Here is a 22543-nt window from a genome sequence, read left to right as displayed (position 1 = left end):
CTGTCCTCCAATACCATAATGGTAGTACAGGTAGTCCATATGTGTTGCAATGTTAACTTCAGTAGCAGACGAGTTGGTTTATCCATTAACTAAACTGCCAGCTGCTGACGAATCAGGGCTATCTCTAAGGAATCTAAATGAGCTCGGCCTGGATGATAGGGGGTTTAACTACACTGCCTTTATGCATAATTCATACTGCCAGAACAGTCCGGCGTTCCATTGAAAGCACTATCAAGTCGACCGGTAGTTTTAACGAGAAGTACACCACTAAATTACAGCATTAACTGTGTCAAATATTACAAAACTATACAGTATATAAATATCTGGTATATATGAATAATCGATCTGGCTGATACTTGCCAGTTCGGCAAGACGATGCCGATGAAATTTGATGCGTAGAATCCTACATGTGTGTCAATTAACGCTTGCATAAAGTTTGGCTAATTGTGTGAGGCAGGTGGGAGATAAGACATTAAAAGATCGCCATCGACGGTTAGCTAGGGAGAGATGGCCTGCCCAGCCCAGGCTGGCCATAACGGTATAGCACCTGGAGGGAGGTTCTGAGAATAAAAATTCTCTTTTGTCCGATATATTCGTTACCAACATCAGTCTATATAAAGAATCTCGCTTGAATTAGACCTTGGTAATAACTTGTTATTGCCCCCGCATATAGGGTATGAAGACTGATATAGCGGTACGTGTTCCCCTATACATTACGTTATTACAAAGCTAGCGGCAAAAAAGCACCACCGCCTATTAAGCCTACTAAGACTTATATCGTTTAATCAATTTAGGAAAAAAATGCAATATTTCAGTAGCAAATGATTGAAGTCTATTAATTTGAAAGAACGTGTGTAGTTGTGGGCCACGCGCCTGTTGGTTAAAAAGCTAAAAATGGAGGAGGTTCCAGCGCCCGCCCACTTATAGGCCAGGAGGAGGTCAACGAGCAAGAGGCGAACCGGAGGGGAAAAAGGAACCTTCTAATGTTGAGGTTGGAATATGCCGCACGGAGTTCCCACACTACTTTTTTTTTGCCTAAACATACATCATTTCACCTTTTAATTATTAACCTAGCAGCACAGCATTCTACTTCAGCCATACACGGCGTTTCTTTCTCTTTCTATTCCCTATTTATTTATTTTTATATTGTTTGAAAACTGGGGGCCTGGTCTAGTCTTCGGGGCGAAGCGATGGAGGGCTTGAATAACCGGCCCTCTGAAGATGGGTCTAATGGGCGATCGCGAAGAAAAGTCTCGAGAGTGAATTACTCCGAAGAGGTCTCCTTTGAGATGGAGGAACCCCCGGGTGGCGAAGAGGAAGACAGTAATATCCGGAATGAAGAGGCCGAAGAGAGCAAGCCTAAACGCCGTCGTTTAGGGAACAATAATAACGTCAGCTCCATTGCTACCAAAGATAAAAGCTCGTTCCCCATGAATTGGCAACGAAAAATCCCCGCTGGAGAGAGGACGTCGCTAGTTATGGACTTTTCGAACGCAGCTGTCGAAGAAGACGGGAAGCTTCATCTTCAGGATGGCTCTGTATTATCACCAAACGGTACGTATCTTCAAATTTTGGTGTCTTTTTTCACCTGATACTAACTTCGTCTAGACTTTGTGTATGTCCTGGCCGAACCACCTGGCGAGCCGTATTACATTGGGCGGATCATGGAGTTCGTCAAGCGAACACCGAAAAGTTCTCCAGCCAAGGGCGTGAAAACTGAAGGAGTAATTGATAAGTTCTGGGTCCGGGTGAATTGGCTCTACCGACCAAAAGACATTAGCAAGAAGTCGCTCGACTCTCGAATGCTCTATACAACTACTCATTGTGACTTATGCCCTATGCTCTCGCTTAGAGGGAAATGCATTGTCGTCCAGAGAGACCACATTGAAAACCTTGACGAATTCCGAAAACGCCCAAATCATTTCTGGTTCGACAAGCTATATGACCGGTATATCATGCGCTTTTACGACGTGATTCCCACCGAAAAAATTATTAACATGCCTCGGAACCTCCATGATTTCCTCACTGAACATTATCGCTATGTGCTTATCGAGGGAGGCAAGTCCAAAGATCTCATGACTGCCCCGAAAAGCTGCAAAAAATGCTTGCAGTGGTGCTCTTCGGACGATTCGGTCCAGTGCGCTCACTGTAAGGATCATTACCATATGCTCTGTGTAGACCCTCCTCTGGAGCGGAAACCTACGAGGGGCTTCGGCTGGTCTTGTGCCGCCTGCTCAATGGCACTTGAGCTTAAACTACAGCAAAACCAGGGCCTCGTTTATAAATCGAAGAGCAGCAATAACAACAACGCCAACAGCAGCGCCGTTGCTTCTACCGAACTGTCTACTGCTAACAGTTCCAACTCTACGGCTGAACCATTTTCTTCTAATGGATCCTCCACGCAAGTCCCGAGCCGGTCCGGGTCTGGGTCTGCTTCATCCTCACCGCCACCCGTGTCGCGTTATGAAGAACTCGAAGCAGTATACGAAGACCGAATTGCCAAAGTTAAGCCGGCAAAGGAGAATCTATGGCCATTTAGATACCTTGGCATGCATTCTAAACTTGAGGATATCCTCGATCAGGATGAGGACAACATTTACCCCAGAGCCTCTTCCCGTCTGGGTACCAAGCACCAGGCGCAAGTGGCCGATTGGCCCGGACGGCCCGTGATTTATGTGGAGCCAGAGAAAATAGACCGTCGACGAAAGAAAATTGGTCGTCGCGGATTCCAAGGACAACCGGCAAGCCAAACTCCTTCCTCGAATAACAGCGAGTCTAGTGGCCACTCAAGTTTGCGTAGCAAAGATAAGCCGTGGATTCAAACTCGCCCACCGGGTTATATTGAGCGAGGTGGAGATGCAACCTCCGCCTTGCTATGGAACCCTGGCAAGGTTAGCGATGAGAAGGTCAAGACTTTCCTAGAGAAAACTGAGCCGTATGCCAACAAGCTTAAGTTGGCTAGCAATTCGCCGAATTTTGTTGACGCCTCGCTCAAGGCATATATGGATTGTGGTTATGACGACTCGAAAGCACTGGCAAAGATATCTACTTTGACAAGAAAGCAGTTAAAAGAGCCGACGCTGACTACAGAAGAGAAGGCTAAATTCGAGAGTGCCGTTCGCAAGTACGGTAACGAGCTGCATGAAGTGAACAAGGAGATTGGAACGACCAAGAGTGCAGACGTTGTGCGATACTACTACTTGTGGAAGAAAACTCCTATGGGCCGTGAAATATGGAACAATTATGAGGGTAGGCGTAATAGAAAGCGCACAGAGATACCAAACCACACCACCCGTTCTGGGCTTGTTGACGAAGTGGCTGACGACGAGGATGACTCTGCGTACGATTTGGAAAAGTCAAAGGCTCTAAAGCGATCATATGTGTGCAAATTCTGCGAAACCACAAGTTCTCGCGAGTGGCGACGTGCTCCAGGCGTTCCGGTTGCAGGCGCTGAAAATCCCATTGTGGCACTCTGTATACGATGTGCACGAATGTGGAGGCGCTATGCTGTCATGTGGGAAGAACCTGATGAAGTCCTTCGAATGGCAAACCAGAAAGGCGCGGTCAATCGCAAGCGAGTAGAAGAAGAGCTCATTGAGGACGCTAAAGCCATTTTTGCCGAGATGGAAAGGGAGCGAGAACGTGACAAAGTGCGAAAAGTACGGAAAGAACAACGTATTGAGAAGCATGAGCGTAAGAAGGCCAAGGCTGAAAAGCCGGCGTCAGAACCCCTAGAATCTGGGCAAGCCCCAACTAGCCAGGATATGACGCCTTCGCCGGGATCCAAGCAATATGGCGAGCCAGATACAGCGGAAAACAGCTCTCCAGCTTCGCCATTTACGCCTCGCCAGGAAACGGCCCAGCAACGAGCGCTGGCTCATGCGGTACAGATGCACTTTAACAAAGAAGCACAAAAGGGCTCTCTGAGCGTCAACGGCCAGCTGCCTGGCCCGATATCGATGTTGCTAAGGAATTGTGCCGTATGCGGGCAAGTAGCCCCCAAGGCCCGTCAGCTCTTCTGTCAGAACTGTGGCATCAACGTCCACGCTGAGTGTTATGGAGTTGACGTTCGAAATACGCAGATTGGGTGGCTGTGCGATGTGTGCTCAAACGACCAAAAACCTATTATCAACACCCTGTATTCATGCACACTGTGCCCTGTTCGGGATTCTTTCCACGACACAGTGGTTACGGTAGATTCTCCTGTTGCGTTCGACGGCCTTAAGAGAACACTAGACAATAACTGGTGCCATGTCAGATGTGCTGTTTTCATGGACGGCATCAAATTTGGTAATACGCGCTACCTTCAGCCTATAGAGGAGGTTTCGAACGTCTCTCCTGAGCGTATAAAGGAAGTGTGCGTTCTATGTGGCACTTCAAGCGGCGCGTGTATCGGATGCTCGGTGTGCTCTAAACCATTCCACATTGGCTGCGCAGGTAGGAACGATTATTTATTTGGGTTTGAGATTGACGAGAGTTCAGAGGATACTACTTTGCCGGTTGTGGAATTCGCGGGTAAGAAGGGCGTCATGTCTGCTCATGTTTTGTGTTCCGACCACAAGGACACGGATCGCGCTAAGGAGCTTCATGCATTGTACGAAATTGATCCGGAAGCGAATAAATCCGCCATTCGCATTTATTGCGATGAGTACAAGAATGGGCGAGCTGGAATTAGTGGTGCGAAACGTTTGGCAGATATCGTTTACTCTTATGCCAAGGCTGGAGATTCTAGTGCTGACATTGTGGTTGAGTTCCCTGACACTAGCCTTATAGTATCTCCAAATTTGGAGTATCTTGAAAAGACTCCAGCCACGTTGAAATGTGCTGATTGCGACGTGGTCAAACCGCTAACTCTCTACGAGGTGCAGTCTGACAACGGCGAAAAGCAAATGAGATGCGGCGAATGCTATTGGCAGCACGTGAATCCCAAGGCGCTTGAGAAGTTCGCTACTAATCCCGTTGCGAACATTACGGGCCTCGAATGGACTGAGCGGACTATGAAACTTGGTGACAATGCTCTAAGGACAATTAACAAGAATGTTTCCGATCGATTGGGTCCGCTGTTGGCGGAACAGCCCCATAAACTACTGGAGCTTCCTGAGAACCTTCCTGGGATGAAGGAGATAAAACAGGAGCCTTCTCCGCCGCCGGGTCTTTCTTCACAGGCATCATCGACAGCACACATCCATGCAAGTCGAGCTACACCTACGAAGACGCAAGAGCCTCGACAATCCACGCCCTCTCAGCAGCCTGTCCAGCCTCAGCCAATCCAGCCGCAGTCGCAGCCACATCTGCCTCTCCCTCCACCTCCACCACCGCCTCCTACGCATTCTCATCAACAGACTCCAGTCCCATCGACCCAGCAGTCGGCGCCTCAACATGGTCATTTCATGATGCCTCCGACGCAGCATAGCTACCCTCCACCCCCTCCACACTTATATACCATGTCAGACTACCATCGATTCCCGCCGCCGCCAATACCCATGCCTTTTGCTATGCAATATCACCAGCCGCCGATCCAACAAATGCCCCGTCATGGACTGCCAATGCCACCACTCATGCCGTATGGGTATCATCATGGTCATCAGGTACAATATTCACCACCACCGCCGCCGCCACCTCCTCGACAGAGTTATTCTACACCCCCATCGCAGCAGCAGCAGCAACCACCACCACCACCACCACCACCACCGCCTCCGCCGCCTCCTCCTCCTCCATCACATTCACAATCCGAACAATCTCCACGTTCTAACCGGACTGCTGTGACCAGTTTGCTTAATCCTGTCGAAGAAAAGTGATGAACTCTATTGTTTTATTACAGCTAACATAATGTTAATTTATTTGTGCATATTCACTGAGAGTGCTTTTCTAGTTCTCGTAGTTCATACCATAAAAATCATATCTGAAGTTCGACAAAAGATTGGCCGTTCTGACCGACACAGCAAACCCCCATCATTAGTACATAATCGTCACGGCCAATTAGACCTGTCCTATTAAAAACATTAGCCAAGGTAACCAGTTTTCAAGGCCTCCTGGATTCTGGAAATTTCGTCTAACGTGGAGGCCCTCTTCAGTTCATCCCGAAGTCTTGCTCGTTCCTCATCGGAAAGAAGACGGGCCATGTTCTTTTTCGAGGCTGCTGGAACAGCTGTGGAGCTTGATTCGCCCATAATATCCTTGGCCAATTGGGATGGCTCCTCTATCGACTGGCCAAAGAGCTTCCTAGCGTTTGTGCGCTCGACGTCTTTGATCTTTTGGAAGTCCAGGACCTTAAGCGACGGAACAAGCCAGATTACAAAGAGTCGATAATGCTTAGCGGCTGAAATGCACACTGGATTGTCAACAAGACTGAGGTGGGTCAGCCGTTCGAAGCGCGCCAATGGCACAAGATCCGAAAGCGAATTCAGGCCATTCGATGTCAGAATTAGATCGCGCAGGTTGGGCAATAACTCCGAAAGATTCGGTTGGATGTAAGTGATCTTGTTCCTAGCCAACAGCAGTGTCTCTAGCTTGGTCATACGCGGGAAGTTGCCCAGAACGCGTATATCGTTATCAGTAAAGTCAATCGCATCATGTGTATCTCGGGTCGCGCCCAAGTTTTCAATGACCGGAATTCGGAGCGACCGGAGCAGCAATTCTCGCTGCTTCAATGGATTGGTATAAGCTGGCGAATTCGCCAGTAAATCAGCAGTCAGCTGCATATCTTGTTCCTTTCACCTAGGGTAGTTTGGGGGTACCTTGTTCAATAATAAAAAAATAATAAAAAAAACTTAAAAGCTCTTAATGAACAGCCTGTATAGGTAAGTTTGACTAATAAATAAAATAAATAAACTGGACAGGACGGTTAAATAACGAAAGACCAAGTCCTATACTCCAGTATCGATCCGTGAAAGGTGGATTGGTGATGTCCGAAGTTTCGCGTCTGGCTTAATTTTTCAGGCACGGCTGTCACCCCACCCCAGGAAACGAATTTTGGCCAGTTGACGTACTGTTAAAAAGTAGACTACGAAGGACGAATTTTGATATCCAGAAGAGAGATTCTCGATTTTTGTGATAGAAGTAACTTCATTGGTTTATTTTGTGCAATTTATTAGAAAAAAGAAATGGCGGACGTGGATTACTCCATTTACCTGGTTACCGACACCCCATTGGTCCCCGCGGGACTAACTCTCGAACAGCAAGTCCAGAAGTCTATTGAGAACGGGGCTACTATTGTCCAGCTTCGAGAGAAAACCGCGGAGACTCGAGACTTTGTGGAAATCGCCAAGCGAATCCACAAGATCACTAAACAGGCGGGTATCCCATTGATCATCAATGATAGACTTGACGTCGCTCTCGCAATTGACGCTGAGGGCGTTCACGTCGGCCAGGATGATATGGACGTGCCGACGATCCGCAAGTTCTTACCTGGCAAAATTGTTGGTGTCTCGGTGAACAATGTCGAGGAAGCCCGCCAGGCAATCAAGGACCGGGTAGAGTACGTGGGCATTGGTGCCGTTTTTGGTACGCTCACCAAGGACCTCAAGAAGGCTCCAATTGGCTGCTCCGGGGTGCGAGATATCCTCAAGGTCCTTCAAGAGGAGTGCGACTACGATATGAAGACGGTCGCCATTGGCGGGATCAACGCTTCCAATGTCCAGCAGGTAATGGAGCTCTCTGCAGCGGAGAAGAAACGACTCGACGGCGTTGCTGTAGTGTCTGGTATCATTGCCGCTCAGGACGCCGGGGCCGCGACCAAAGAGCTCAAGGCTCTATTTGGTTCTCCTGGTCCGTGGACCAGAGTCCCTGGCGCAGGAGTTTCGAGTGTTGACGTTCTACTCAAGCTCGCCCCCAAGCTTGTCTCCAAGGTCGCCGAAGTGAGCCCACTGCTTCACCACATCACGAACAATGTGGTCAAGAACATATCGGCAAACATGTCCATTGCCGCCGGTGCCTCTCCGGCCATGTCTGAGTGCGCTGAGGAGTTTCCTGACTTTGCTGCTGTTCCAAACGCGGGCCTGCTTATCAACATGGGCACTGTGAGCACGGTATCCATTGATATGTATCAGGCTGCTCTCAAGGCGTACAACAGCAATGGGCGGGCAGTTGTTTTGGACCCGGTCGGTTGCGGCGCTTCGGGCCAGAGACGACGGGTCGTGTCGATTCTACTCAACTCCGGTATCTATGACGTTATCAAGGGCAACGAAGGCGAAATCACTGCTGCGGCAAAGGTGAAGGGAGCTGCGATGAAGGGCGTTGACAGTGTTGGTGTCTCTACTCTCGAGAAGCGTATTGAAACAACGCGGAAGCTTGCCGTTGAGAATCACACTACTGTGCTTATGACGGGCTCCCAGGATGTGCTTGTTGAGGGAATTGGCTCTGGCCGAACCTTGGTGTTTGAAAATGGTGACCCATACCTTGGTAAGATCACTGGCTCTGGCTGCATTTTGGGTAGTTTGATTACTGCTTTTACGGCGGTTGAGTCCAACGACCGAGTTGCTGCTGCGGCTTCGGCACTTCTGCTTTACACGCTTGCATCGGAACGAGCAGTCCAGCGGCCTGAGGTCAAGGGGCCGGGCACGTTTGTGCCAGCTCTTCTGGACTGTGTGCACGAGATATCGCTCGAGTCTCAGGCTGGTAACACTGAATGGATCAATGCTGCCAAGGTCAAGTTCGTTTGATCTGCTTGATTTTTACAATCCCCATTTGGGGTTGGTATCAATTAAATTTGGATGCTCAATTAGAGAGTGGAAATGATCTGATAAACGCTAATAAGGCATTTAGAAAGTCTTCCAAATAAATTAAATATATACAAAGTCTATTAGTACATAGAGCCATTTTCACCAGCCCTCTATTGAAAGGACGGATCGGTCAGATGGCTTGTCTTCAGCGTAGGTAGCCTTCCGCGCCTCTTCAGCAATCTTGTGAATTTCCTCATGGTCCTTCTCGCTAAGGCTATCGTACCGGTACCACGGATCAATGAACCCAACCCGTCCGGCAGCAAAGTCTCTATCGGAAACGTGCTCAAACACATACAATTGGGTTCGAATATAATGAACAAGCTGCTCAAGATGAGCCATGTCAATATCTGGCTTAGATGCATAGAGGCTTCGCCACAAGGCAGCAGCGAGAACACTGTCGCTCGTAGCTAGACCCTCGTCGTAAGAGAAGATAGCACCCCGTAACTGGTCATTGAACTGCTTCTTATAGCCGTTAATGGCTCGATCAGACGGAACCTTCACTTCAAGCCGCAGTCTGTGTCCAATATCCTCGAAAATGGCATTGATGAGCTTCTTCTGGTACTCACGGCAATACTTTCGAGGCATAGCCCGCATTCGGACAAACAGCATCCAAATATGCAGCGCAGAGATCAAAAACTGCTGTTGGAATGTCCTTGGCATGCCCAGAGTGTTGTAATAGAACTTGGCCTGCTTAGAGAGCTGGTCAGGCTTGGAATCTTCCGGATAGTATCCCTGGTGCTTGCACAGGTCCCGGAACAGCCTAGCACTGACCGGACCAGATCGCACGCGGTCCATGTCCATCGAGAACATGCTGATTACACCCTGGCCAAGCATTCGCTGCCATCCTGGAAGCTCAACGTCGTACTGGGGTGTGGTGTCGGTGTACTTGGCGACAATAGTGTCCTTGAGACTGACTTTAGGGAATTTTAGGACCCCACCGGCGAGGATGGCCGGATCCGCTTTTGTCGAATTGAATCGGACTCCTCGTAGGACAGATATAGACCGTCTGAACATCTTCGCTTACTGTCTGAATCGGCGAATGAGCGTTGACTGAAAAAAAATTTGGTTTTCCCGTCAGTTTGGGACCAGGAGTTCAGCCGTGTGCGGCTCGTGGGGCTCTCAAATAGTTGATGCACTTTAATAGAGCTATAAATCGATCTGATATCGTTAGATAATAATTGAGTAATGAGACTCAAATAGCATTTGAAAGTATATCGATTCTAGGGGCTATGTAAGGGTGAGTTGTACATAGGTGCCGCAAGTATTGTGGCTCTAAGAAAACCAAATAGGGTTGGTCAATCCAAGCATATTATCGCTATTATCTCTCACTTCAAGTCGAATCCATTTCATATCAGCAATTCGGTTAATCTCCAGTGACAGATTGCAGTCCTGCTTACACGGCTCTTCCATCAATAGCCCATTGTTAGTCAGCAAGCACACCCTACAGGAAGGGAGCCCATTCAATTGAACCTGGGCTGAGAGCATTTTGGCCGCAGAATTGAGATACCCACCAACTTCAGACGTCTCCCCCGTCTCTGGATCGGTAACTGAGAAGGCAATAGAATATTCCGGCTCTCCAACAATGTACGCCTTTCGTTTTCGTAGAGCGCAAATCAAAGACGCCACAGACAAATCGGTAGAGCAGATCACTGTCTGTGGCCGTCCAATTACATCCCGCGGCATAAAATGCGTATCGCTAGCACCAACTGCCGTAAATACCTTGTTCTCCCGCAAGAACTTGTCCCATTGTGCAACCGCATTAATGTTTCGATAGTCCTCATCATGCGCTTTCCAAGGGCCATTCCAGACCTCAATGGCATCCATTTCATCGATGAAAGAGTAACCCCACCCGCACGCCAGCTGAATGTCAAATGGGTGGTTGATGATAGCAAAGCCATCGCTATCATGGACTTGGGCAACTGCCTTCTTCAAGGACTCGTCGTCGGGGATTCTTGCATCTATCCACTGGCCCACGTTAAGTCCAATAGCATTCCAATGGCCATACTTTGTGGTGACTTCTTCTCCTCTGCCAACCAAGAAGTCGGAAGGAACATATCGCCCAAAATCCAGTCCGGCACTCGATGTATTATGCTCGGTCGAAAAGAAGAAGTCCAGGCTACGCTTTCTGGCTGCAGAAATAAGCTCGTCTGGCTTGTGCTTCCCATCAGAGTGCACCGAGTGGACATGAAGGTCGCCCCTGTACCACTTGGAAGTAGCATCTCGTGAATAAGGCGACAGCTTTTCGTACTCCAGAGCACGCGACGGGGCAGGGGTCGGCGTGAATGGCTTCAATGCACGATTGGACTCATATTTCAGAGTTATAACAAGATCCCAGTCAATCCCTTCTTCTTCGCGCACTCGGTAGGGACCAAAGCAGATGTGCCACTTCCCAGGCGGAATTGCTCCAGCGAGGTAACCTGGGGTGGCGTCTTCATATGAGATCACAAATTGATCTCTGGCTCCGCCGGACCATCCTCGGAATTGTGACGTGTTTAGTGCTGTATCCAAGCCGAATACTCCAAAATCCAGATTGTTTCCATCGCCCTTGTGAGAGTAACTATACACGGCGTGAATTTCAGTGACCCCCGCTGGAACTTCGAACTGCACGTAAAAAAGTTCCCCCTGGTTGTCATGGCTCACATGCCCATTGATCTTGATGATGTTTGGCTCACACTGATTAACCATTATTGTAAATGGGGATCGATCTGTTTTGAGAAGAATTCCAACATCGACTCCGCATTGAGGCCATTTTGTACTTAGCTCCACAATCCTATCCTGCCCGGAAAGGGAACCGTTATCGGGGGAGTCTACCGACAGCTATCCTGCTTATTTGTTCTACCTAGTATAGTATAAGCATCCTACGGACTCATTTACCGAAACCACCATGTATCTCGAGCCGTATGTGGCTTTTCTTACGCTAATCGCAGTTGATTTTCCCGCTCAGCCGTAAATCCCCTCTATTAATTGATCCACGCGGAAGAAATACAGCTAAAATTGCTGATTGCTCTGCGAGACATTTATTCCACCATCCCACGCACCCCACGTAAAACCAGATCATTTTAATGTTGATCTTGCACGGCTCGGCTGCAGATGCATGGGAGCTTGGCTGTGCCCGGGGTACATAGGATGAGACATACGCTTCACACGGCTACACCACCTTTTTAATATATACTTCGTATTCCTGTACACTCGATCTTATACTGTAGCATGTCTCTATTCTACTGAAATTTGGAGATAAGCAAAACTGATAAGATATGGTGTATCTGCTGGTTTCAAATAGTTTTTTTCAGATAGCAGCTCGTAAATCTACGAAGAAATAAGTCAAGAGAGTTTGCACGCATGGGCACGGCGATATCGCCGGTTCCTTAATTGTCGTACCCCTTTCGTCAGATGTACGGCTGCCCCTCTTTGATTCGCCTGTCTCCGCACATGCGATCTGCTACAGCTGTGTTTGGTTACGAAGACTGTTGCGGTGGTGGGTAGCATATCGCCATTATTCTTCATGCATCATGGACGCAGCCCCATGGCGGCTAACCAATTGGTTCAATGCTCTTGACCAGGTGTGCTTTCGTGGCATATATCCCAAAAAAATGCAATGGCGCCGTGTTTGAGTATATGTAAATGGAGTTTCGTCGGACAATTTATCTACTAATCAGAGTATTTGCCTTTCGCACGTTAAGCTAACGTATAATTTCACTTAATGTTTTGAACTGCTCAGAAAGGTAAGCGAGAGGGCGGTGGTGTGTGGGGCAAGATGCGAGAATGAACGAGAACCCTTACGGAGCTCAACTCCGGAGGCAGACGTTCCAGGTAGATAGATTGTAAAAACAAAAACGTGGAGGCAAAGGTGAGGAATCCCACATTATCGGCTGCCTTTTCGTGAAGTTAAATAGACAGGGCAATCCTAGACGAATTCTCAGAAACATCTAGGAAACGATGACTTCTGAGAAAGCTCAGCCAACTACCGAGATACATCCTCAGGATCTCAATGACGATCTTGAGGACTGGATGACCAAAGGAAATGTCATTATCGTATCGGACAAGTCCAAAGAAGGAACAGCACTTGAACACCAGCTTACTCTCTGGCAAGCCGTCAAGAAGTACCCGAAGATTATTCTGTGGTGTATGTTCCTAAGTCTTCCCATTATTGGACTACAATACGATGAGACCATTATGGGAGCCTTCTACGCCCTTCCCGCTTTCCAGAAGCACTATGGACGGTACTACGAAGGGAAATATATCGTTCCGGCCAAGTGGCAGAGTGCCATTAGCATGGCCGGCTATCTTGGACAGATCTTTGGTGGTTTAGGTGTAAATACCAAGATTATGGACAAGTATGGCCCTCGAGTAACGCTTTCCATTGGTGTCGCAAGCATTTTTTGTACTGTTTTCCTTCAATTTTTTGCCGTTTCATTGGGGATGCTCTTTGTGGGAGAGTTTTTTGCCGGTATTGTTAGTGGTGGATTTGTCGTCATTGCTGCCGCTTACGCATCTGAGATCGCTCCGCTGGCGTTACGAGGAATTCTGACTTCTTACATCAATCTTTGTGCCGTTACTGGCCAGTTTATCGGCACCGGTGTCGCCACGGCGCTCCAGGGTCGTGACGATCAGTGGGCTTACCGAATTCCGTTTGCACTACAGTGGTCTTGGCCGATTGTCGTGTTGAGCTTAATGCGATTCTGTCCAGAGAGTCCGTACTGGCTTGTCAGAAGAGGGCGTACTGAAGATGCCGAAAAGACGTTGAAGCGCCTTTCAAGTGACCCAAATTTTGATCCTGCTCCGATGGTTGCCATGATGAAGGAGACTAACGACCTTGAGCAGGAGCTCAACAACTCTGCGTCTTACTTGGATTGCTTCCGAGCCACTAATCTTCGTCGAACGGAGATAAGCATGATAGTCTTCCTAACACAGGTCATTGGAGGTGGTTCTCTCATGGGCTATTCGACTTACTTCTTTGAGCTCGCTGGTATGGACACTAGTAATGCATTTGCCATGTCACTCGGTCTGAAGGGTGCTTCTTTCTGTGGCACGGTACTCTCTTGGTTTGTCATGTCACGAGTGGGACGGCGAAGACTCTATGTTGGCGGGGAAATTATTCTTACCTGTACCTTGTTCATTATCGGCATCTTGGACGTCCAAAGGAACTATGCTTCCCGACCAGGACTTAGCTGGGCCCAGGCTGGTCTGTTGGATCTCTTCACCCTTGTATACGACATGACTATTGGACCTATTTGCTATGTACTTATTAGTGAAGTCTCTGCCACTCGACTTCGAGGTAAAACCATCTCAGTTGCAACTGCAAATAAGGCTGTTTTTGGCATCATTATGAGTGTTAGCATGCCTTACATGATGAATGCTGACCATGCAAACTGGAGAGGCAAAGCAGGGTTTTTCTTTGGAGGAATTAATACCCTTTTGACAATCTGGTGTTTCCTTAGAATTCCAGAAACCAAAGGCAGGACGTTCGAAGAACTGGATATTCTTTTCGAGCGTGGCGTAAAGGCAAGGGACTTCTCTAAGTATACTTCAGCCCAGTAGCGTTACGAAATTCGTTTTTAGCTTTGACATTACCATATTGTGATTGATAAATGTCTCCCAGTTAAATGATGCCATCAATGGTATGTGGTAAATCTTGATATTTTCACTTGCTTGTCACTCGACTTTCAATAGCTGGCTTTCTCTCACTCTTTGTATCAATACACTTAGAATTTGGATTTCATTGCCGAATTACAAAAACTTATCAATTTGGGTGGTTGGCGCAAGCTTTCCCCCCGGCATATCGCGGCGCAGTTTGTCATCATTGGTGTTCCACATGTTTTTGCTCAAGAAAAGGCTTTCCGTCGTGTCATTTGCGCTTTGGCGCCGAGGAAATCGACCCCATAGGCTGAAGGTGTTGAATTTCATTGATTTGTTATGATACGCTAAGCTCAGAAAGCAAATATACTATGCGCAATAAATCCTGACTTTCTAACACAAACGTGACGAGCTAAAAATGCTGATAATTCATATATTTGTTCATTCGACGTTGCGGAAATGAACGAATGGGCAAAAAATTCAACCGACATGACAACTTGGGACATAAAAGGCTAGCTATATTAACTTGTGCAGGCACTAATTATTATTATTATTTTTTTTTCTGTAATACAGTATTACCGGTACCTGGATTTGTTGAGGTATAGCGGTTCGGTGAGTGACCAGTGTGGACAGGCTCGGTGAGTAAACGAAGTAAAACGGTTCGGAGCACAGCCGAGCTGAGGAATCGGAACATCGGTGATGAAGCGAAGGAGAACCACACCGGCGACATGAAAAATAAATTGAGGGAAGATCCCATGGTTGGAGAAGTAAGCAAATAGACAGTAATGCAGGAACTCACCGAGGACCAAGTCTCTGACACACGACCAGTAGCTGCGACGGAAAGAATGGATAGGGGTCCATTCATTCAACATGGATTGACTTATGACTGTTTTAGTGTAATAAATCCTATTAAGATAAAAGAAAAGAGCTTGCGGAGAATCCATTGCTGCTATGCTGCCAAAAAATTGAGAGCAACATATTTAATTTGCGCAACCTATGACGTATTCGCCTGTATACGGACTGGAAACATTCTTGATGGCTAGAATTAACTCTACGATGCAATAGTATCCACTGGCGGCCGATCGATCCATTCGCTTACATAATGCGTTTTACGATTATTAGTCAGATTTTCAAAATGATGACTAATCAAGAAAATTTACCTTTTCAACGTCTCATTTAAAGTTTTTTCCAATTCTTCAGGGGCGTCTGGTGTAGTTGGTTATCACATTCGCTTAGCATGCGAGAGGTCCCCGGTTCGATTCCGGTGTCGTCCATTTTTGAAATTTTATGCATGTATGTCTCAGACATACATACATATAATATTATAGTGCAGGAACTCACCGGGGACCAAGTCTCTGACACAACCAGCTGGTATACTATAGCTGCGACAGAAAGAATTCATTAATGGATAAGGATCCATTCATCTAACATGTTGGGTGTCAGAAAAGTAGACTCCTAGGAATGCGCTATCTCCTCGGAACGCATTAACTCCGTCCCGAAGTCAATCGCTATTATAAAAGCCACGTTTCCCTCTATTTACTCTTTTCCTTTCCTTACCGTCTTTAATGTAGACACTTCGGTGTCTAACCTTGTACTTTCGTATAAATTAATTAGGATCAGATATACTTTATAATTGATATTTGACTTCCAACATAACACACTCATTGCTTGACTTACTTTATTCTAATAATTAAAGCGTGGATGAAGAGAAAAATATTGTCACGCACATCTTCCTTTTCATAGTGCGTGAAGAAGTTCCCGTGCTCGCGCAGGTTTCTGTGACCCGTGTTGAGGGAGGCCTGGCTCACCAACCGTACCTTAAGAATTCATAACAAGAATTCATTCACCTGCCAGCATCTTCGCGAATTCTGGATCGTCCATACAACTTCGTCCTATATATACATGCAGCGTGCATGACTTCAAAAACTGGTCGACTAATAGCTGAGGTCATGGTTTCACGTGTTTTCGTTCATATATACACTTTCGCTTCAGAAACACCTATAAATTCATCAATCTTTTAATATGACAGTTATATAGATGGTAATGAATATATATAAAAAACGCATAATCGGTCGGCCGCGCGCGGTCGTATACTATAGCGCGGATTTGCAATGGCTATAGCTATAGCATGAATTCAAGCTTGGAAAACCACGATTATAAGCATACAGGGAAAAATTTAAACATAGCATATGTGCAAAATGCAAAGCAAATGAGTTGGATGTGCGTATACGCTGTGTAGAGGTGGATGCAGATGAAGTTAACCCTGTGGGCTATACGGCAGCGCGCTAGAATGTGGTGGGCCGAAAGGCAAATTACATATGCTAGAGTCATTGCTGAAGTCGTCGTATAGCGTATTCATAAGGTCTATTCATCTAAAGTCTGGGCTCAATATCTATGAAACGCCTGTTGATTGTTTCGCGGAGCTTGGGAACGATCTCATCGGCCCAGTCATCGTCAAGATCCTCCCGTTGGCCCCGGCCATACACTTGAGCTTGGTAAGACACTCTTGAGCGAAAATCGGGGGCTTCAGACGCCTGCACTATTCTGGTAATCGGTTTGCTTGATGAATTTCCTCGAATAATGATATGGAAATGGACATGATCGATGATCTGACCAGCTTCTCTGCCGTTATTTTGGACGATGTTGAATGCCGCTGCGGGGTTGACTATTGATCTGAGCGCGCGAGACACCTCGGCGAGAGCAATACCAAGGGCCGCGGCAGAATGTTTATCGGCCGTTAATTCGTCAACTGTAGCAAAATGCTTTCTAGGAGTGATCAGAATATGAGCTTCTGAAGCGACCAAGGGTTGTATATCTAGGAATCCAAGTACCAGCTCGGTTGCTAAAAACACAGTTGGTGCGGATTGGCCCGATTTCGCGGGGTTATCGTTCGCTATCTCGCAGAACACACAGCCATCCATCGCGCTAGGAACTGAGAATGGGAAGGTAGGTTGGGAGTAAAGTTGGGAGTTCAAATGCGCATGCTAACTTGATGTTGCATGATCTAAGCGGCGTTAAAGCACTCAATTGAGCTTCGTTACAATTAATTGAAATGATTTCGATTATCAGGTAATTGAACTGTATTGATAACAGTACAATGCATTCTCATCATGCCGCCAACATCGATTACTTGTATTATAGCGCGATGTGTGTGTGTGTGTCCATGACGTAAGTAGTTAGCAAATTAATTTTTTATTATTGATAGCCCAGCTTCTACTTTTTTGCCATTTTTAAGTTTGTGAGAAGTGATACAAAAGCTCGAGCATTCACCATGCCCACAGGAACCAACTGCCGGAGTCTCCGCTCGACAAGATGTAAAGCTCCCGAAATCAGCGTCCAATGGGAAAGGTGTTTTAAAGGAGCCGCAAAGACATGTATAGGCTCTCACCCAGCTGCCATTCAATTGCCTTTTCTAACGCCGCCAAGTAAGGTGCCAACCGAAGAACCAGTATCAACAGCATCAGTGCAATACTACCGGCAAAGTCTGGCCCATCATGAATAATTCTGCTTAAAACAATCATCCCCTTGCTTTCCCGACCATAAAATGCCCCCCCCCCCCCCCCCCCCCCCCAAGCAACGGCCAATAGGTTAGAGGCTGCTCTGAATCACTAATATTACAGCTCGAGAACATACACAATTGAGAGCAAAGATAGCCGGAATTTGCAAACCGAATAGAAACAGCAAGCTATCAAGAATATTAGCGCTATTTTACAGATCCATTGACTTTACAACGGGTATTTGACTGCGCGCAATCAATAACACTACGTCAAGAAGGTTTTCCCTCATGCTATCAGCGGCCTTACCACTGAGGAAATCGACCCCGTCTACCTTTACTGGATATTGTTATATTATATTAGAAACGTCATGTACTTCGATTAGTCCTCCTTCACCCTAGGCAACGGACTTTAATCAAGATTATTACCCGGTATTAATACCTAACATCAACCCCCCTGGGACGGAGTTAGCCTTCACCTGTATCGGATATCGTACGATGTCTGCCACAACATACACACTTTCTCACTGCCATTATCGGCAAGTGGAAATCTGATAAAAACTTCTTGGTATAAACACGGGGGCCAAAGCTCCACTAAATAACACATTAATTCTTAGTCAATAGGTCAACACCCTTGCTGACTTCACCATCTGCGAACGCCGCCGCACGCGGCTTTAATGCAAGATGGCTGCATGCTTTTATGTAAGCATCATCAACCCCATTACCTAAGATGAAAATTCTGGTCGTTTATTTCGTATTCCCTCCCCGAGAGATCGTCCCCCCTGTTTTAGGCGACTTTTTCCCTCCTTGCAACGTGCAACGTTCACTTTCCGCCCCGGAGCGTCGACCAAAATTTGTAGGACTTTCACCACATTTATTCTTTCTTTCCTTCTAGAGATAGTTACCACCAGAAGTCCGAAATGACGTACGTATTGTACCCTTCCCCTCCTCAACCTGGGGGTGTCCCCTGACATACTGAAAGCTAACTGAAAAATATTTAGATCCGTAATTAACAGCACCGTGGCCGCTGGTACGGGATTTATTGATACGCTGGACCAGGTCTCCGCGCTCCACACCCATCTCAACTACTTTGAGCGGCTCTGGGCGTCGTACTATGTCTGGATGAACAATGACGTTCTGGCTACTGGCCTTATGCTCTTCGTCCTCCACGAGGTCCTTTACTTTGGGCGAAGTTTGCCATGGTTCATCATCGACTGCATCCCGTACTTCCGAAAGTACAAGATCCAGGACAGCAAGCAGCCGTCCCTCAAGGAGCAGTGGGAGTGTATGAGATCGGTTCTTCTCTCTCACTTCATGGTTGAGGCCATTCCGATCTGGGGCTTCCACCCAGTGTGCGACTATCTTGGGATCCAGATCGGTGTTCCATTCCCCGACTGGAAGACCATCGCCTTTCACGTGGGAGTCTTCTTCATTTTTGAAGACACTTGGCACTACTGGATGCACCGAGGTCTCCACTACGGTCCATTCTACAAGTACATCCACAAGCAGCACCACCGATATGCTGCGCCATTTGGAATGGCTGCCGAGTACGCTCATCCAATCGAGGTTGCTCTGCTCGGCGTTGGTACCGTTGGCATCCCGGTCTTCTGGGTCATTGCCACCAAGGATCTTCATATGCTGACTGTTTACATTTGGGTGGCACTCCGATTGTTCCAGGCTATTGATGCCCACTCTGGCTATGAGTTCCCATGGTCCCTCCACCACTTCCTTCCATTCTGGGCTGGTGCTGACCACCACGATGACCATCATCACTACTTCCTTGGCAACTACGCCTCCTCCTTCCGATGGTGGGATGCTCTCCTTGGTACCAACCCAAAGTTCAACCCAAAATCAAAAACCGACATGAAAAAGCAGGCTAAGCTTGCTAAGACCGACTAGACATACTTTACGATATCACATATTCTCTATCCAACAGAACCCATGTAATTATATATAAACGACCCGCTATAGTGCTAATGATAATCTAATTCTCATAGTTGTGTTATGGACCATTGTAAAGTATCACTATCACTCCTATCGAATCACAAGGGCAAGGAATTTTGACTCATCAAGGAGATCATGGCACACATGCTTCATACACGCAGCTGCCGTTGCTAGCGCTTGAGAGTTTCGCCCTCCCATAAACAGATATCTCGTCTTTATCGTCAATCATTTGGGTCACTTTTATCTCAAGATCTTTAGGAGTAACGGAATCGACGTCATCAATTTCAAGCAGGAGCTGTGCGACCTTGTGGGTAAATGACATCCAGTACTCAAATCCATGCGGTCCGCGCAGCTGAAGTTGGAACTGCAATCCGGTATCGCTGTTAAACCATGCCCTGAAGGTTTTAGGATAATAGTCGATGACGTATCCAGAATATAAAGCCGGGATCGTAATTGCGCTGTACTGAATTCCGGTGCCACTATCTTCCTCTGCTGAATTCATGGATTCAGCTGGGCTATGTTCTTTATGGACTCTCTTTCTTGGAGGTTCATAATCTTCCGACGTCTCTGCTGGCAAAGGTGCAAGATCTGGAGTGTCGCGATTTATCTTGGCATGGATCTTCTTGTATTCATTTTGGTAGTTTTCCTCTGCCAGCTCGATTATCTGAGAATTGCTTTCGCGAACTTTTCCATACCATTCTCCCGAGTTAGTAAAAGATACTTCCTTTATAAATACCACCAGTTTTTTGGCACGATCCCATATCGGTAGTAGGGCCATTCCATCGTACACCGTGATATAAATCGGCGTGTGCATTGAGTAATCCGTCACTTTAATTCGTCGATAATGGCCTTTTTTCATCTGTTCAACTCCATTCACCTGCTCAACAGAGACGACTATAGAAAATAAGGCCTTCGGCGAGGGATTATTCATGATGATATGACGCAATTCCTGTACGCTTCCACTACCAATGCCGCTTGATGTAGCATGCTTTTCACTTTGCACCCAACTGCTTGCGAGCATCTGGGCCTGAGCCGAACTGGGGTTCCTTATGCTGTCAAACCTGGCATATGGAATATAGTTCCCACCGGGTTTATCCTGGTAAAACAGAAAGCTGATTTTGCTTGACGTCAGCCCCAATACTCGACATCCTTTAAAGCGCACGAACAATATCATACCGCCTGGCTGGACCTCGCTTGGAAAGGGACGACGGTCGAAATCGCCAGTGGTGTTAATGCTCACCGCCACATTCCCACCAGACGCATCACAAACCTGAATATGTGTGAAAGTCCCGGCCTTATTAAGTGAGCTAACTTTGCCGACAAATATTATCCGGTCTTCTGGCTCCGATTGGCTTATTTCTAAAATGGATTTTTTGTATAAGTCTGTCTTTGACATATTGCAGTGTGTATACCGTCTTTTTAAGCCTAGGGGCCCGGGTTCTATGATATATATGGTGGTTTAAATTTTGTCTAGTGATCGCGGTTCGCTCATGACGCGATCAATACGCGTATGCATATATTTATAAATTGAATCGTTGGAGAGCGCGTTATATATATTTAGGGGCGGATATCGATCTTGAGCTCTCGGCCATAAAATTCAGCCGCGTGTAGTGAATTAGTGTTATTTAATAACACTTTAATCGTTAATGCATCGTAAAATAAGACACCCACACTGGGACTCGAACCCAGAATCTTCAGATTTCAATCAAAAGAGACTTCCATAGAAGTCTGACGCGTTAACCATTACGCTATGCAGGCATAGAGCTCGTCTTCACAGATTTTCTGACACTCAAAAGCCACTGTTGAAGTCACGTGAAAATCACGTGATATTTGCGTGATTTTCACGTGATTTGGACATAAAAGCAAGTTAACCAATGCTTGGTAATGGTTTTTATTCCTTTTAACCGTATTTTGAATGATTTTATCCCTATATAGAGGATGACGAAAGTACCTTACTCATTTGGGTAATTGTTTACAGTGCAAGTAGTAGTAGATACCTGATGAGTTTAACAGCAATGCTAAACCGCTTTCTCTGAAATTACACAACATTGCTAAGGCACTGTTTGCCATTTTCATTAGACTTGCTTTGCTGCGCATTGAGAAAGAACTTGAGAGGATCTTGGATAACCTTTAATTTCATCACGGCCATGGCATTACGAGCATGACAACAAATCTCTCAAAACGATTGACCAAGCAGGTACTCTCAGCTTGGCCATGCAGTTGAGAACAGGATTTGGGGCGTTTGGAGCATACTTTTATAAAATCAACAACAACACACAGAGCTGGGAATGCTCGTGTGGGGAATTTGTAACGGTCGAACATATCCTGTTGCAGTGCGCTGACTACGAGGTCCAGCGTGCGAAGTACTTCAATTCCTTGCCAGATCTCAGTCTTCGGACCCTGCGCAATACGAAGGAGGGCCTGATAGCGGTGGCTGATTTCTGGGACTCCATACCGCGACAATCTCATTAGATGGATTCCCACAATTGGGTGGCTGGCACAGGTCTTTTCCCCGGTATTTTTTGCGGGAGCGGTGTCATCTATGATGTTCCACCTGTTCTTGCTCTAGAAGAAAGGGTTTTCCCTCGTGCCATTAGCGCTCAGGCGTTGAGGAAATCGGCCCCATCAACCAAAGGTTTTTGATTTTCATTGATTTGTTATAATATGTTGAAATGTCTGCTTAGCGGACAAATATATTGATGTACTATGTACTATATAAGCCTAACTTGGTGACACAGTCGCAACGGGCTCGAAATACAGACGATTCATTCACAGTAATTAATTGATATGGGTAAGAAGGATCAATTGGCGT

At 46.7% G+C, this 22543-nt stretch overlaps 9 protein-coding genes and 2 non-coding genes across 11 annotated transcripts; 5 read left to right on the top strand and 6 right to left on the bottom strand.

Annotated features, from left to right (window-relative positions):
* Positions 1-1190: 1190 nt before the first annotated feature.
* On the top strand, positions 1191-5798 carry SNT2 (DNA-binding E3 ubiquitin-protein ligase SNT2; the record flags this gene model as incomplete). The annotated part of the gene is made up of 2 exons (XM_076685733.1): positions 1191-1554; positions 1609-5798. 2 exons carry the CDS (start codon positions 1191-1193, stop codon positions 5796-5798), a joined length of 4554 nt encoding a protein of 1517 aa, XP_076540024.1.
* A 204-nt stretch (positions 5799-6002) lies between these two features.
* On the bottom strand, positions 6003-6701 carry LEA1 (U2 snRNP complex subunit LEA1; the record flags this gene model as incomplete). The annotated part of the gene is made up of 1 exon (XM_076685732.1): positions 6003-6701. The coding sequence occupies one exon, from the start codon at positions 6699-6701 to the stop codon at positions 6003-6005; it is 699 nt and encodes a 232-aa protein (XP_076540023.1).
* Positions 6702-7103: 402 nt separating this feature from the next.
* On the top strand, positions 7104-8660 carry THI6 (bifunctional hydroxyethylthiazole kinase/thiamine-phosphate diphosphorylase; the record flags this gene model as incomplete). The annotated part of the gene is made up of 1 exon (XM_076685731.1): positions 7104-8660. One exon carries the CDS (start codon positions 7104-7106, stop codon positions 8658-8660), a length of 1557 nt encoding a protein of 518 aa, XP_076540022.1.
* Positions 8661-8819: 159 nt separating this feature from the next.
* On the bottom strand, positions 8820-9734 carry CBP3 (Cbp3p; the record flags this gene model as incomplete). Its single annotated transcript, XM_076685730.1, has 1 exon — positions 8820-9734. The coding sequence occupies one exon, from the start codon at positions 9732-9734 to the stop codon at positions 8820-8822; it is 915 nt and encodes a 304-aa protein (XP_076540021.1).
* A 258-nt stretch (positions 9735-9992) lies between these two features.
* On the bottom strand, positions 9993-11405 carry TRVA0_028S00804 (uncharacterized protein; the record flags this gene model as incomplete). The annotated part of the gene is made up of 1 exon (XM_076685729.1): positions 9993-11405. One exon carries the CDS (start codon positions 11403-11405, stop codon positions 9993-9995), a length of 1413 nt encoding a protein of 470 aa, XP_076540020.1.
* A 1251-nt stretch (positions 11406-12656) lies between these two features.
* Positions 12657-14258, top strand: MAL31 (maltose permease Mal31p; the record flags this gene model as incomplete). The annotated part of the gene is made up of 1 exon (XM_076685728.1): positions 12657-14258. One exon carries the CDS (start codon positions 12657-12659, stop codon positions 14256-14258), a length of 1602 nt encoding a protein of 533 aa, XP_076540019.1.
* A 1236-nt stretch (positions 14259-15494) lies between these two features.
* tRNA-Ala(AGC) lies at positions 15495-15568 on the top strand. Its single transcript has one exon. It is a non-coding gene; the product is annotated as a tRNA-Ala (tRNA).
* Positions 15569-16666: 1098 nt separating this feature from the next.
* On the bottom strand, positions 16667-17215 carry TRVA0_028S00738 (HIT family protein; the record flags this gene model as incomplete). The annotated part of the gene is made up of 1 exon (XM_076685727.1): positions 16667-17215. The coding sequence occupies one exon, from the start codon at positions 17213-17215 to the stop codon at positions 16667-16669; it is 549 nt and encodes a 182-aa protein (XP_076540018.1).
* A 1492-nt stretch (positions 17216-18707) lies between these two features.
* On the top strand, positions 18708-19686 carry ERG25 (methylsterol monooxygenase; the record flags this gene model as incomplete). The annotated part of the gene is made up of 2 exons (XM_076685726.1): positions 18708-18712; positions 18789-19686. The coding sequence occupies 2 exons, from the start codon at positions 18708-18710 to the stop codon at positions 19684-19686; spliced, it is 903 nt and encodes a 300-aa protein (XP_076540017.1).
* Positions 19687-19864: 178 nt separating this feature from the next.
* TRVA0_028S00694 (uncharacterized protein) lies at positions 19865-21127 on the bottom strand (the record flags this gene model as incomplete). The annotated part of the gene is made up of 1 exon (XM_076685725.1): positions 19865-21127. The coding sequence occupies one exon, from the start codon at positions 21125-21127 to the stop codon at positions 19865-19867; it is 1263 nt and encodes a 420-aa protein (XP_076540016.1).
* Positions 21128-21395: 268 nt separating this feature from the next.
* tRNA-Arg(TCT) lies at positions 21396-21489 on the bottom strand. Its single transcript is given in 2 exon segments — positions 21396-21432; positions 21452-21489. It is a non-coding gene; the product is annotated as a tRNA-Arg (tRNA).
* Positions 21490-22543: the final 1054 nt, after the last annotated feature.

Source organism: Trichomonascus vanleenenianus, assembly GCF_965637985.1.
Source record: "Trichomonascus vanleenenianus strain CLIB 3782 genome assembly, contig: TRVA0_028S, whole genome shotgun sequence".
Taxonomy (NCBI): domain Eukaryota; kingdom Fungi; phylum Ascomycota; class Dipodascomycetes; order Dipodascales; family Trichomonascaceae; genus Blastobotrys; species Blastobotrys vanleenenianus.
The sequence above is the reverse complement of the archived record's forward strand: the minus strand, read 5'-3'. Positions and strand labels throughout refer to the sequence as shown.